We start from the raw sequence: 12077 nt of genomic DNA on the forward strand, positions 1-12077 counted from the left end.
AGTAATAGGTAATGGGCTTGGTTATGTGACTTAGAATTATATCCAATATCATGTATTATACCAAAATGCAAGGAGCATTGGACTTTGTCTCTATGATAAAGCCATAAGGATGACTTGTACCAATTACTACAGCAGTGCATTACTGTGGAGTGCACTGAATGGAAAAATATGAGGTCAAAAGCAGAGTATTTGAGAAGCCTTTCACAGCACGTATTAATTCAGTGAAAACCCTGGCAGTCTGCCAGCTAATAGCATATCCATCACCATGGAAAGAGGGAGGAGCTAAAGTAAAACTATACCTCCAAATAATATAGGTCTTTATAGAAGTATATTGCATAAAACCGCCCATATGTAAAACCCTGCTTCATCTAACCATTTTCATTACATTATATACTTTTTTTTAGCATGTTTTGTCATTGGGAATTCCAAAATGAAAAAATACTATTTTAAGTACTAATGGCAGCCCCCTGGGATCATACAATTCACAGTGCACACAAACAAACCAAGGCACACATACATGTTAGGTCACATCAGACAATTACTGGACAAAGTTCTGTTTTTTATCCCCACACTTCCCCCTGTTACAGTTAGAGCTGCATTATTTCTGGTCATGTGAACTCTTTGAGGCAGCACACAGCCCATCACAAAATGGTGGCTCAAGGGAAAAGATGTAAATGGGCAATATTTACTGATATATTCCAGTTCAGTATTCATTTTCTGGGTATATATAACCTTTAATTGTATAAGTAATGCTAAAGAAATGTTATGTCAGCAAACTGGCAGCAGTTTAATATTTTATCAATAAAACCTCCTTGCTTAAGCACTCCTTTGCCATGGTTTATAGCATTTACTACTGCTGTTACTGTACAGACAACATAAATATATATACAACAGTTATCTGTAGTGCTATTAGGTACTTTGTCTGCCAAGGCAGAATGTCAAGAATTATTAGACCTAAGTTTAGCCAAGCTTATGCTTATGGAATAGACACACAATGGTTGCGTGAATCATATATTAAAATAGATATTAGTATTATCACTGATGTTTTCACTTGCACTTTAACCTGTTGTATTTGAGTTTGACAGGATACAGGCACCATGTTATTGCTATGTCCACAATGTTTTCATCATTATTTCAATAGGGCCAGTGTTCCCTGCATGTCTACACCATGCCACACCTTATCCACAACAAAAAAAACTATGGGATTATAAACCTTACAATGATGGTACTATGTGATACAACAGTGGGCCCTAATTTACTAATTATTAACTATGGGTTACTGAAGTTGCATTTCTGCAGTTATGTTAATAAAGAAGGAATGCTGGCCTCAAAGTGCAATTGTTTTTCCTCAAAGGAGATTAAATCCTCTTTCCCCCTGCACCACTTATTGCCATATTTGCACCTGCTATAAAAATGTAGAGTTGTTCAGTGTGGTTGACAGACACCATCTTACACCTCTATGGATCATCTTCTGTGAAAACTCTCAAAACTTTGCAAATTGAAATTTGTAATAAATGTTTGTAAATAAATAAATATGACTAAACTTGCATGTAAAGATCAGCTTGTTTGTCAACCAAATGTTGGATTGGAAAACTCCTGGTGGGCCCAGGTGTCAACAGGCCCTCCTGCTTCTAACCATGTCATGGTTAGTCCTTATTTTTGTATAAGAACAATGAGGCTAAATAGATGAAAGAATAGGTCATAGTATGTAAAGGAAAGTGCGCCCAGGGCTGCTTCTGACATGAGGCAAGGTGAGATCGATCGATCGTAAGATCGAGGTCGCCAAGCGAGCGGATCTTCTCCCGATATCCCCCCTATGGGTGGGCAATATCGGCTAATTTAGATCGAATTAAAATGACTGGTATAGGTGTCAGTTGATTCAGGGCCGATTTCAGGCCAGGCCCGTCTTTAGTGCCCATACACGGGTCGATAAGCTGCCAAATCAGTTTAAGGGATTGATATCGGCAGCTAGAATCAGCCCATGTATGGCAGCCTTTACACAGTGACCTAAACACAGGTATGTTGATTTAATATTAGGTATGTGCCATAAAATATCTTAATATGTACAGACACACACTGTGTAATGTTATGGCTGGAATAAAAAAAAATGGAGGCATTTTATTTTAGAAACTTAGTTCTCAAGTTTTTTTTTAATTGTTATGTAAACTTGTATGGATATGCAATATCCTAACTACTCAAATCTTTGTGGGGAAAAGGTGATCTATTGTCTTCCCTACCAAAACCAGCCCTGGAAATAAGCGCCTCTGTGCTACTGCTTCTTCTTGCAAATAAGTTGCTAAACTTTCATCATTCAGGTATTAGCATGAATCTCTAGGTGGTGCTGTGTCCGCTGTTTATGCTACATGTACTTAGTGAGACACACATACTGCTGGGTACATGTAAACACACACAAACTGCACGTGTACGGGGACACAAAGGAGAAATGTTTAATCGGGACCCATTCAAATATACATAGGAATACACAGTTACCTTTCAAGGTAATGAGACACGTGATGTTTCTATTTTACAAATGATTATAGCAGAACAAATGATCTATTTGAAACGCATAAGACTGTTTAGCTTCTACATAACTTCCCCAATCCACGTTCTGGTTACCTCCCTCCTTTGTCTCCAGCCCTATACAACCGCCCCCACCATTTTACTTGGCCCATCAGCCATTGCGCGCGTCCCCTCCCTCCCCTTCCAACCGCAGAGAATTATGGGCTATCATGGTCACAACAGGATCCTGAGTGTGGAGCTTGGATCCGGACTGAGGCTAGAAAACAAGCTGATAATAAGGTCCCCTCCCCCATTCCGGCGCTCCAGACTATCCTTTGTGCCGCTCGCTGACTAAACGGGTTGATAAGCGTGCATGCATGCTGGAAGGGAGGGGGCAACTGGAGAAATATGTCCTACGGTTCACACAGATATATGTAATGCAGAATCACACCGATAAATTACTTTGTGGCGTACAGTTGAGCGTTCCACGCACAAATATAGACGGCCGTTAAGTTTTGGCAGAAGAAATAGGTTATTTTATATACGGCTCAATTACTCAATGTGTGTCCTATGATTTTACCTACAAATAAATTATAATTGCGGTAATATAATTAAAACGTCCATAAATTGTTGTCTTAAAATAACATTAGAATGGAAAATCGCTTTAGTACGAAGAATGCGGCACCCACTTACAGCCATGTTCACATGTATGCTAGTGTGTGCCTATATACATGTGTGCACACATAGAGCACTCGACACACGTGACCAGCACGTTGCTTCGCAGCACAATGAGCTCAGTACCGGACGCACACACCTCATGACGTAGCAACGCTGTGACACGCCTTTTGGCATCACGTGATGCTTAGTGTTCGGCTTCCCGCGCTCCGCTCTGGGTCTTACTGCCTGACCTCTCCTTACGCTGAAGCCTATGGAAGACAAATGAAGAGCCCCGGGTCATTTACCCAGATCCGGGTTTTATTGTCCTCACCGTCCTCTGATTCTTTGTAAGCCTATGGGAGATAAAGGGTCCAATCTCTAAGATCCTGTCCTGGCCCTTGGTTTTCTATGCTTTAACTTAATTGATTCTATATTCCGGGCTTTACCCTACCCATGGAACTGATCTTCCAGTCCATAATTCACTTCGGGTTTTACTATCTTACCCAACCCCTATCCAGCTCCTGATTTTACTTTCTTCGGTGTTCAGCTCTGTGAGAAAAAAATCCAATCTCCTTCTCTCGCAGCCCCCTCTCTGTGTGAATGATTTAACTCCGAGCTTTGCTCCACTTGTCATTATGCCTAGGATCTATCTCTGACCTAGCATATCCTTTTGATCCAGTCCCGGGATTTTGATGCTACTAAATGTGAGTGACAGCCACCCAGCTCCGGGTTGCACTCCAGTCCCCTAGCTTTATCTCCCCTTGTGCCCGGTCAATGTGATCCAGCTCCAGTTCCTGTCTGTATTCCAGTTCCAGGTTTTGCAGCTTGTATCACCGTGTGAGTGATCCAGTACCCAGGCTTTACTTCCCGGTCCATGTGATCCGGCCCAGTCAACGATTTTTTTTTCTGTGCCTCGGCCCAGTGCAGGAAGCAAGTAGCCCGGTTCCTAACTCGTGTTCCAGTGCCCGGGTCTTGCGGCCTGTACCACCTCCAGTCCTGGACTCCAGCTCCGCGCTTTGCGGCCTGTCCCTCCTCCTCCTCCTTTCTCGGTAAAATGGCCTCTCCTCCTACTCTCTACCGCCTCGTGTCCGACTAAGCGGATCCCCCCTCCCCTCCTGCCCGAACCAAGCCCGATACCCCGGGAGGGGAGGCCTCCTCTATCCCCGTCCTTTTCTCTGTCCTCCATGGCCGCCCAGGTGGCCCCGGCCTCCGGCCCTAGTTTGGGGGGGACCCCGCCCGCTGCCGGCCCCGACCTGAAAAAGAGTCCCGGAGATCCCCCTCCTCCCTCGAACGAGTCACAGCAAGAGGCTCCGGTCACTGCTTCAAACGAAACGGACTCAACAGAGGCGGCCAATGGGACACGAACAGTGCCGGCCTCTTCACACCAGGAGCCTGGGGATCCGCCTGCGGCCTCCTCCGCCTCATCGCACCCGCCCGGTGGGTTCGGCTTCTCTCCGTACCCGAGAGGAGTTTTTCAGCCTGGCCCTGGCTTGGACTATACTCCTCCCACGGATGCCTATAACTCGTACCCGGCCTACCCTAACAGGGCCTACCCGCCGGGCTACCCCCCGCCTCGCCCGCCCGTCTCTACAGGCAAGCCCCCGGCTCCGGCCTACCCGCCACCTCCACCTCGATTCGGACCACCGCAACCGGCAGCTGCCACCCCTACGCTTAATCAGTTGCTGACAGCGCCCAGCCCCGGGCGGGGATATCCGGCCTACCCGGGGGGAGACTACCCGGATCAACACAAAGGAGCCGAAGGTTATACGGCCGGCTGGGCCGCGGGCCAGAGGGGAGTGCATCCCCCGGGCAGTCCGGGGAGCAGCGGTCAAGGGCTGCCTAGGACACCGCAGGTAACATTCTGGCGAGGGCACAAGCACATTGGGGTGTTGGTGAAGCTGGTGGGAATAGGACAAGAACTGGCACAAGTGCTAAAGTAGGGCATCAATAACTACCTTAAGTGGGGCGGGTGGGTAAAACATAGACCCCAAATCGGTGTCCATCCTAGGGCCGTCCAATTCTTGGTGCACTGCAACTTCCAGTTGACCTGGCGAGGGTCTGGGAATTGTAGTTAAAACCCAGAAGGAGGGCCGCATAATGGATATCGTCGTGTTTGCAAAGGAAAGCTTCACATCTCATATTTGTTTTGTAGGGGACCGGATAGTAGTAACAATGTTAGACTTGCTCGGGGGGCAGTAATGTGCGTACTTGCGCGTTTGGGGGTAACTTATTGTGTGGTGCCTAAATGTGCCATGGCTGCAAAATCTCCACATTGTTGTTTCATGCGGTGGCCCATTTCAAGCTTATGCTGCTGGTGTGCCATTGTGTGAGCACGTTGTCCCTCATTTGATAAATACACCACCGTACTTGGCTAGAAATGGTGCTGGGGTGTGAGAGCTTTGTTACAGGGTAGTCGGTATCTTTGTGCTCGGACTTGGGCAGGGGGAGCTAATGATTCTTATTAATGAAGTCAGAGTTAAATAAGGAGAATTCATGTGTGTAAAGATATCTGCAGATGTTGAAATATTGTGATTGTGTTTTAGGTGCTTCTTGATAGAGTTTGTTAAAGTCTTAAGTGTGTGGTGTACATTTATCAGATTTTTAGGAACTGTATGTGTGCCTCTGTTGTGCCCCTTTGGAGATAACCAGTCCATCTATTTTCTTCTTGAATGGCTTAAACCTTGTTGCTTAGGTTCCTCACACATGCAAAGCATTACCTTCATGGTAAGCTCTCTTATAACTGTAGATAACACTTCATGTATAGTCATCTACATGTTATCTTTTAGAATTATTAGAAATAAGTGCTTAGTATGTCTCAGTATCCTGTGTTGTCTAAAAAAAGCCCCTCACTGTAAGTGTGCCTTCATCCTGGTACCTAGCACATTTATCTTATCTTTTAGATTTTAAACTAGAAACATCAAATACACTACCCATTCTGCTTTGTAAAGTGGGTTTTTATAAGCCCTAAAGTTGTTTTAAGATTTAGGAATCTTGGGAGACATGTCTAAAACCTCCATATAATTATGAGATTGGCAGTTGATTATTTCTATTCCATCACAGTCCCGAGTAGAACATAGCCACCTGTCAGACTTTGGCAGTTTGTTTTGTTTTTTATTCACTGATGCTGTATATTTGTGTTGTTTTTTTTTTTTTTAAATCTGATATTTAAATTCGCATATCCTATTTGGTCAAATCTTCTTGAAAATTGTAGTGTTTATACAATGATACTAACTTACATTAAAAGCAGATTTAATGTTTTCACCTGTTTAACCTGGTATTTGATAAATTGCCTTCACCCATTCATGCTATGTTGTCATCAGTACAAGGTTGGGTCATAGTCTGTAAATGACCTGCAGTTGCTAAATCTTTGATCATTAATTTAATGATGTACCAGTATTTTCATTTTTGCTTAATGGAAAGATGGAAAGATTTTAGAGAAAGTGATAAGGCATAGAGCAAGGCCTTTGAAGAATTTTTTTTTAAGAAATTCCAGGTGCCTTTTATTCTGATGCTCCATCATAAAATTCGTTTTTTTGTGGTAAGCTAGTTCTTTAAGTATATACAAAATTCAACATTAGGTATAAGGTCATGCTTGCTTTATTGTCCATGAGCACGTGGACAGGTGTACAGATGTTTTGTACATTTGCCCTTATTTTACGTTCAGGAGCTGAGAGCTGACTGCCAGCTCAACAAAGAGCATGTTCCAGTGTCAAACAGTACAACTAACAGAAAAACCCCTTATATAAATAATGGGTTGCTATCCAGGTTTTTCTTTAAATTGCGATTTGTCACATTGACAATAAGAGCGCATATAATTTAGAAACAAAATTGCATGACATTCTATAAAGCAGAAGTTAGTAAAAACAGAGAACAGGGAATTGCCAAATAAAGTAAGACATGCATTAAACATTTTTAAAGTATATTAGTAGTTAAATATTGAGTGACATATGAGTGCCGCTTGTTGTGGGACAGAATGCATAATATAAACATTGTCTTTGACTAATACACATTTCCTTTTTTGTATTAGTGTAAAAAGGTAAGCATTAATGTGACTATTGAAAATGGCACTTTCTGAGAGTGCTAACTTCATTTTTTTTTTTTTGCTAGGGGCAGCTTTTTGAACCCTCTGAAATTGGGCAAGTTAATATTTGTAATGCTAATGCTTTTATAGTTCAAGATAGTTGTCTAGGGTTGACATTCTGAAATAACTTGAGCCAGCCCCTCTAGAGGTGCCCAAATAATAAATGAGATGCCCTGTCTGAACGCCAGTTATTAATGGCAATGTGGCTTCACATGTTGCCCAGATTTGACCAATAAACTGCCACCATGGCATTCAATAGCACCATTCTAAATGGCTAGTTCACGTTGGGTAAGTATGCAGTTAATTTGTCAATAGCTTACTTTATGCTTATACAATTATCAGGTGGATTTTCAAATATATCTCCTTGAAGTTTTCTTGATTTTAGTTGTTTCTAGGCCACATGAGCAGATGTTAAGCTGGATATAAATTATTAGATATGCCCACCTAAGCATCAACGATTCAGTCCTCGAGCCAATGGGAAAATCAGATCTGCCCAATCGACAGTTGAGCAAAGGCACGAGGCACACCACCATTAGAAAATGTTAAAAATTTTTACTCTGTGCCTATATTGACTATATATAAAGTAATTCTCTTGAATAGGAATCAAATAAACACAAAAAGTATTTTCCGGGACATTTTCTCCACAAACCCACCCCCCCACTGATTTTTTTTTTTTTTATACACACAAAAATTTTATATTATATATATATATTATTATTGTTTTCTTACATGTCAGGCTGCGGCATCCAGGGGTGTCCCGGGATTGTCCTCCGGTGGGGAGTAGGGCGGCTGTTCATGGGCCTGGCCCCTGGTGGATCTGGTCTGTCGGGGCAGGGCCTGGGCAGTTGCTCCCCCTGGTCGGGTTGTGCTAGGGCAGGATAGTGCTGCCTCTCCTCTCTGGCTGCTCCGCCCTCCTGGATCCGATGCCGGATGACGTCACAGGCAGTGACGATTTCCGGGCATCATGGAGCCAGGAAGTGGAAGGTGTCCCAGAGGGGACCGGGGGAGTCTTGTCTTCACCTACGGCACACCAGGCAACATCTCGCGGCACACTAGTGTGCCGCGGAACAGCGGTTGAAAAACGCTGCGGTAGAGTAGTGTTTAATTCAGGCAAAGAAAGATGGTGGGGGTATGGGACTTATCTGGAGCCATGATTCGGTCCCATACCTGTAGTTGGGATAATGGGGGGGGGGGGGTTTGGTGTCCTGCTGAAGATGTGCTTGATGAGGGTATAACAAATTATGATATTTTTATCTTTTTTATTTATATAGTGCCAGCATAATCTACAGTGTTTTGCAGACATTGCTAATCTTTCATATTTGTCCTCATTACTTTCAGAATGCAATAGTTGTGACTTTTCATAAGGAATACATGACTAGATGCTGTACATAACATTCATCATTTGCTTTTAGCATTTCCAAAATGTGGCTCATGGATAGCCTTAAAACAGCAGTAACAACAAAACATGGAAGTGTTTTAAAGTAATTCAAAATATTAATAATAAACTGGTGTGTTTGCCTCAGACTACTATAGTTTATATAAACAAAGCTGCTGTGTAGCCAGGGGGCAGCCATTCAAGCTGGGGAGAAAATGCACAGGTTACATAGCAGATAACGGATATAACCCCATTATAGTCTACAGAGCTTATCTGTTATCTGCTATGTAACCTATGCCTTTTTTCCAGCTTGAATGGCTGCCCCCATGGCTACACAGCAGCTTTGATTACATAAACTATAGTAGGGTTTCTGAGGCAAACACACACCAGTTTTATTAGTGCAGGGCAACAGTACATTAAATTGTAATTACTTTGATATGCTTTCATTTTTTTAGTGTTACTATTCCTTTAAGCAGGGAGGAAGAAAATTATTCACTTTGTTTGGAGTCTAGCAGGTAAATCCATCCATGCATACTCACTTGGTCTGCTTTTATTTCTGTTTTAATATTGGTATTATTGCTTCCTGTAAGGTTGTGTGTACAAGTTGTTCTTTTTCACCATGTACAGTTTAGGTATACACATCTGCTGTGGTTGGCATCTAGGTTAACAAAAGGGTCACTTTTATTTCCCTGTGTATGTGTAGCAGGAAAGAACACATGCCACACATCTTTGCTGTCTCTCTACTGCTATTTTATCTATTAAATAAAATAGCATACTATATTTGAACAAATAATCCTAGCACAACAAAGAACAACTCATCAGTAACAAGTATACAGACTGAATGCTTGAGGATGTTAGGCAATGGCAGCTTTCTTTTAAACTAGTTTTGTTATTTGCTAGAAAGTTGTCTGTAAAGCAACACTTTTGTGCCTCCAGGTTGCGGTCCATATACATTGGGTATGGGATCTTTAATCTGGAAACCTGAATTCCAGAAGCTCTTAATTAGTTAACCCTTGATAATCCATTCTGCCTCTCCCATTATGAGTTTATTACTAATGCAAAATAAAAATAAATATGCTATGAAAGTAACTTTGGCCCAATCCTTTGAATGTTTAGGCAACAGAAATGTACGTGTACTATAGGTCGACCAAAATGGAATAGGATGGTTTGCAACAGGGATTTATATATAGTGGAAGTCAATTTTGGCTGTGGTAGGATGAGAGAGTAGAATCATCCAGATAGATTTTAGCTGTTCAGAAATTAATACAAAAACCTATATTTTCAACTTTATAAGGAACACTTTCAAGTGTTGCTTAGAACATCCTTTGTTTAATCCCCTTATGAGGCCAGTACATGATGTCTAGGAGCTGGTGGAAGAAAAGTTTTCCCACAGAAGCAGGTTAGGTTAGTGAATGTAGTTGGTAAACTGTGAGCTTGCATTTTTGCTTTCTATTAAATCTTTTCCACTGGTAAAATGAACTATAAGGTAGATGCCTAAAGCCCTCCAGAGAACTTAGAGCTAGCACCTGGTGAGTGGTGGTAGGATTATTCAAGTCTGTGTTGAGCTACCATTTTGTTTAGTGAAGGTAAGCAGTCAGTTAATATAGGTATAGTTCTGGAAGCTCAAGCTCACCATATTGGCATTTATGGTACTTGCTTTCACAGGTTACATACTTTTTTAAACCCATTAACCAAGCCCTTGTACAATTCATATAGTGTAATGTTTTTGGATCTACAGAAAGCAGGAAAGGAAAGCCAATTTGATATCGATCCTTCCCCACAGAGCAGTGTGTTGTGGTTTGCCCCAATCCCCTTCGATTTAAGTTCCATTATTTTGTAAGGCCTCCCTAAGCTCATAACGAAATAACAAATTTGCTGAATTGTCCATAGTTAACTGGTTTTTTTTTGTTTGTTTGTTTTTATCAGTAAATCTGTATTCCAAATCTTAACCTAACTGACTTCAGTGTTGGTCTTCCTGGAGTAGCTGGGAGAGAAAATAGGCATTTTTCCCTACTTCACTCTAACTAGTGAGAGCGTAAAGGAGAACTAAAGCTTAACTAAAGAAGTAGAAATATATTGTACATTTTGTTTTAGGATTATGAACCACCAGCCAAAGGCAACCACAGTCTTTTTTTAGGTATGCTTCCCAAGATGGTGAAATATGGCATTTTAGCAATATTTATTTTTATTGTTTAGTTCACCGTTAAACTAGACAGTAAGGGGTATATCATGCTATGTAAAAAGTGGAGTGAAGCATTACAGGTGATGTTTCTCAGGGCAACTAAGTGGCAATTAGATTTCAGCAGTTAGCAAACCAAATCAGAGTATCTGATTGGCTGTATAAACAACATCACCAGTAATATTTTACTCTACTTTTTACACAGCATGATAAATATACCCCTAAGTGTATTGTTTAGAAAGGCTAGTGTAAGATCTAAGCTAAGAAGTGTGACATTTTGTAGGAGGGTGTAAAAGAAAATACACAGCTTTATAAATTTGCCATTGGTTTTGCTTAGCTTTTTACACCATTTTTCTGGCATACATAATTTTATACCGCATGTTAAATAGGCCCCTAATGCCAGACATGTTGAGCAAATCGGATGTTTCTTAGCCTGTGTACAAATGTTTATACACGGGCCAAGAAACTGCCACATCTAGCATTTGTTTTAACAGGGTAGTATCTTGCAGTCTTTTCTATAGATTTTCTTCCAACCATGATATGCTGGTCACATAACCATGAAACATTGCCCCTTATTTTTAGAGACTTGATGTCATTAATTTACTATTAAAGATTAATTTTGCAAATAGCGGAGTAAATGGTTTGTTTTGAGATGTTTTGGGGTCAGTGTCTATATCTGTGTGAGTGACATGCTTTTGCAGAGGTTTCTCATGTGGTGGAGCAGTGGTAACTGAGAACCACATGCAGTTAAAGAGTGGTTGATGTGTCCAGAAGTCCACAAGATGTGGCTTATAAATTAGTTTTGTCCTCATACAGTGAAACATCTACAGCAGTTCCCTGTCGGGTCCACCAAGCTACTGGACCAAAAGTTGCCCAAAGTGCAATAAGCTCTCCCAAACAGCCTAAAGTAATTATCACTCTTGCACGGATTAGAATAAGAACATCTTTAGTACATGTCTACACTTACCCCATGCCATTAGCCTGAAACACCTTTGCTTAATTGCATCAATTAAATTTACACAAACAGATTTGTATTGATATAATCACAGAAAACAAGATCCCATAATTAAGAGCCGGTAGTGTGGCCATACATTTTAAGATCTGCTTGTTTTGTAAGATAGCCACCTAAGGTAGGCGATATCTGGCTAATTTGATCATTTGGCCCTAGGGCCAAATGATCAAATTACAGTGACCGCTTATGGGCTGTCAGACCGAGGACCACATTAATGGCTGATGTGGTTCCTGATCTGATGGGAAAATCAAACCTGCCCAATCGACACCTGTCT

General features: G+C 41.7%; 1 protein-coding gene across 1 annotated transcript in view; it reads left to right on the top strand.

The window, feature by feature from the left end:
* Positions 1 to 2430: 2430 nt before the first annotated feature.
* Positions 2431 to 12077, top strand: part of arid1a (AT-rich interaction domain 1A) — a 30329-nt gene continuing 20682 nt past the window's right edge. The window contains exon 1 of the mRNA XM_002934639.5: positions 2431 to 5009. Within this exon, the coding sequence (XP_002934685.2) occupies positions 4341 to 5009 (669 nt within the window). The 5' untranslated portion in view covers positions 2431 to 4340. The remainder of the gene's footprint in view (positions 5010 to 12077) is intronic.

Source organism: Xenopus tropicalis, chromosome 2, assembly GCF_000004195.4.
Source record: "Xenopus tropicalis strain Nigerian chromosome 2, UCB_Xtro_10.0, whole genome shotgun sequence".
Lineage (NCBI taxonomy): Eukaryota > Metazoa > Chordata > Amphibia > Anura > Pipidae > Xenopus > Xenopus tropicalis.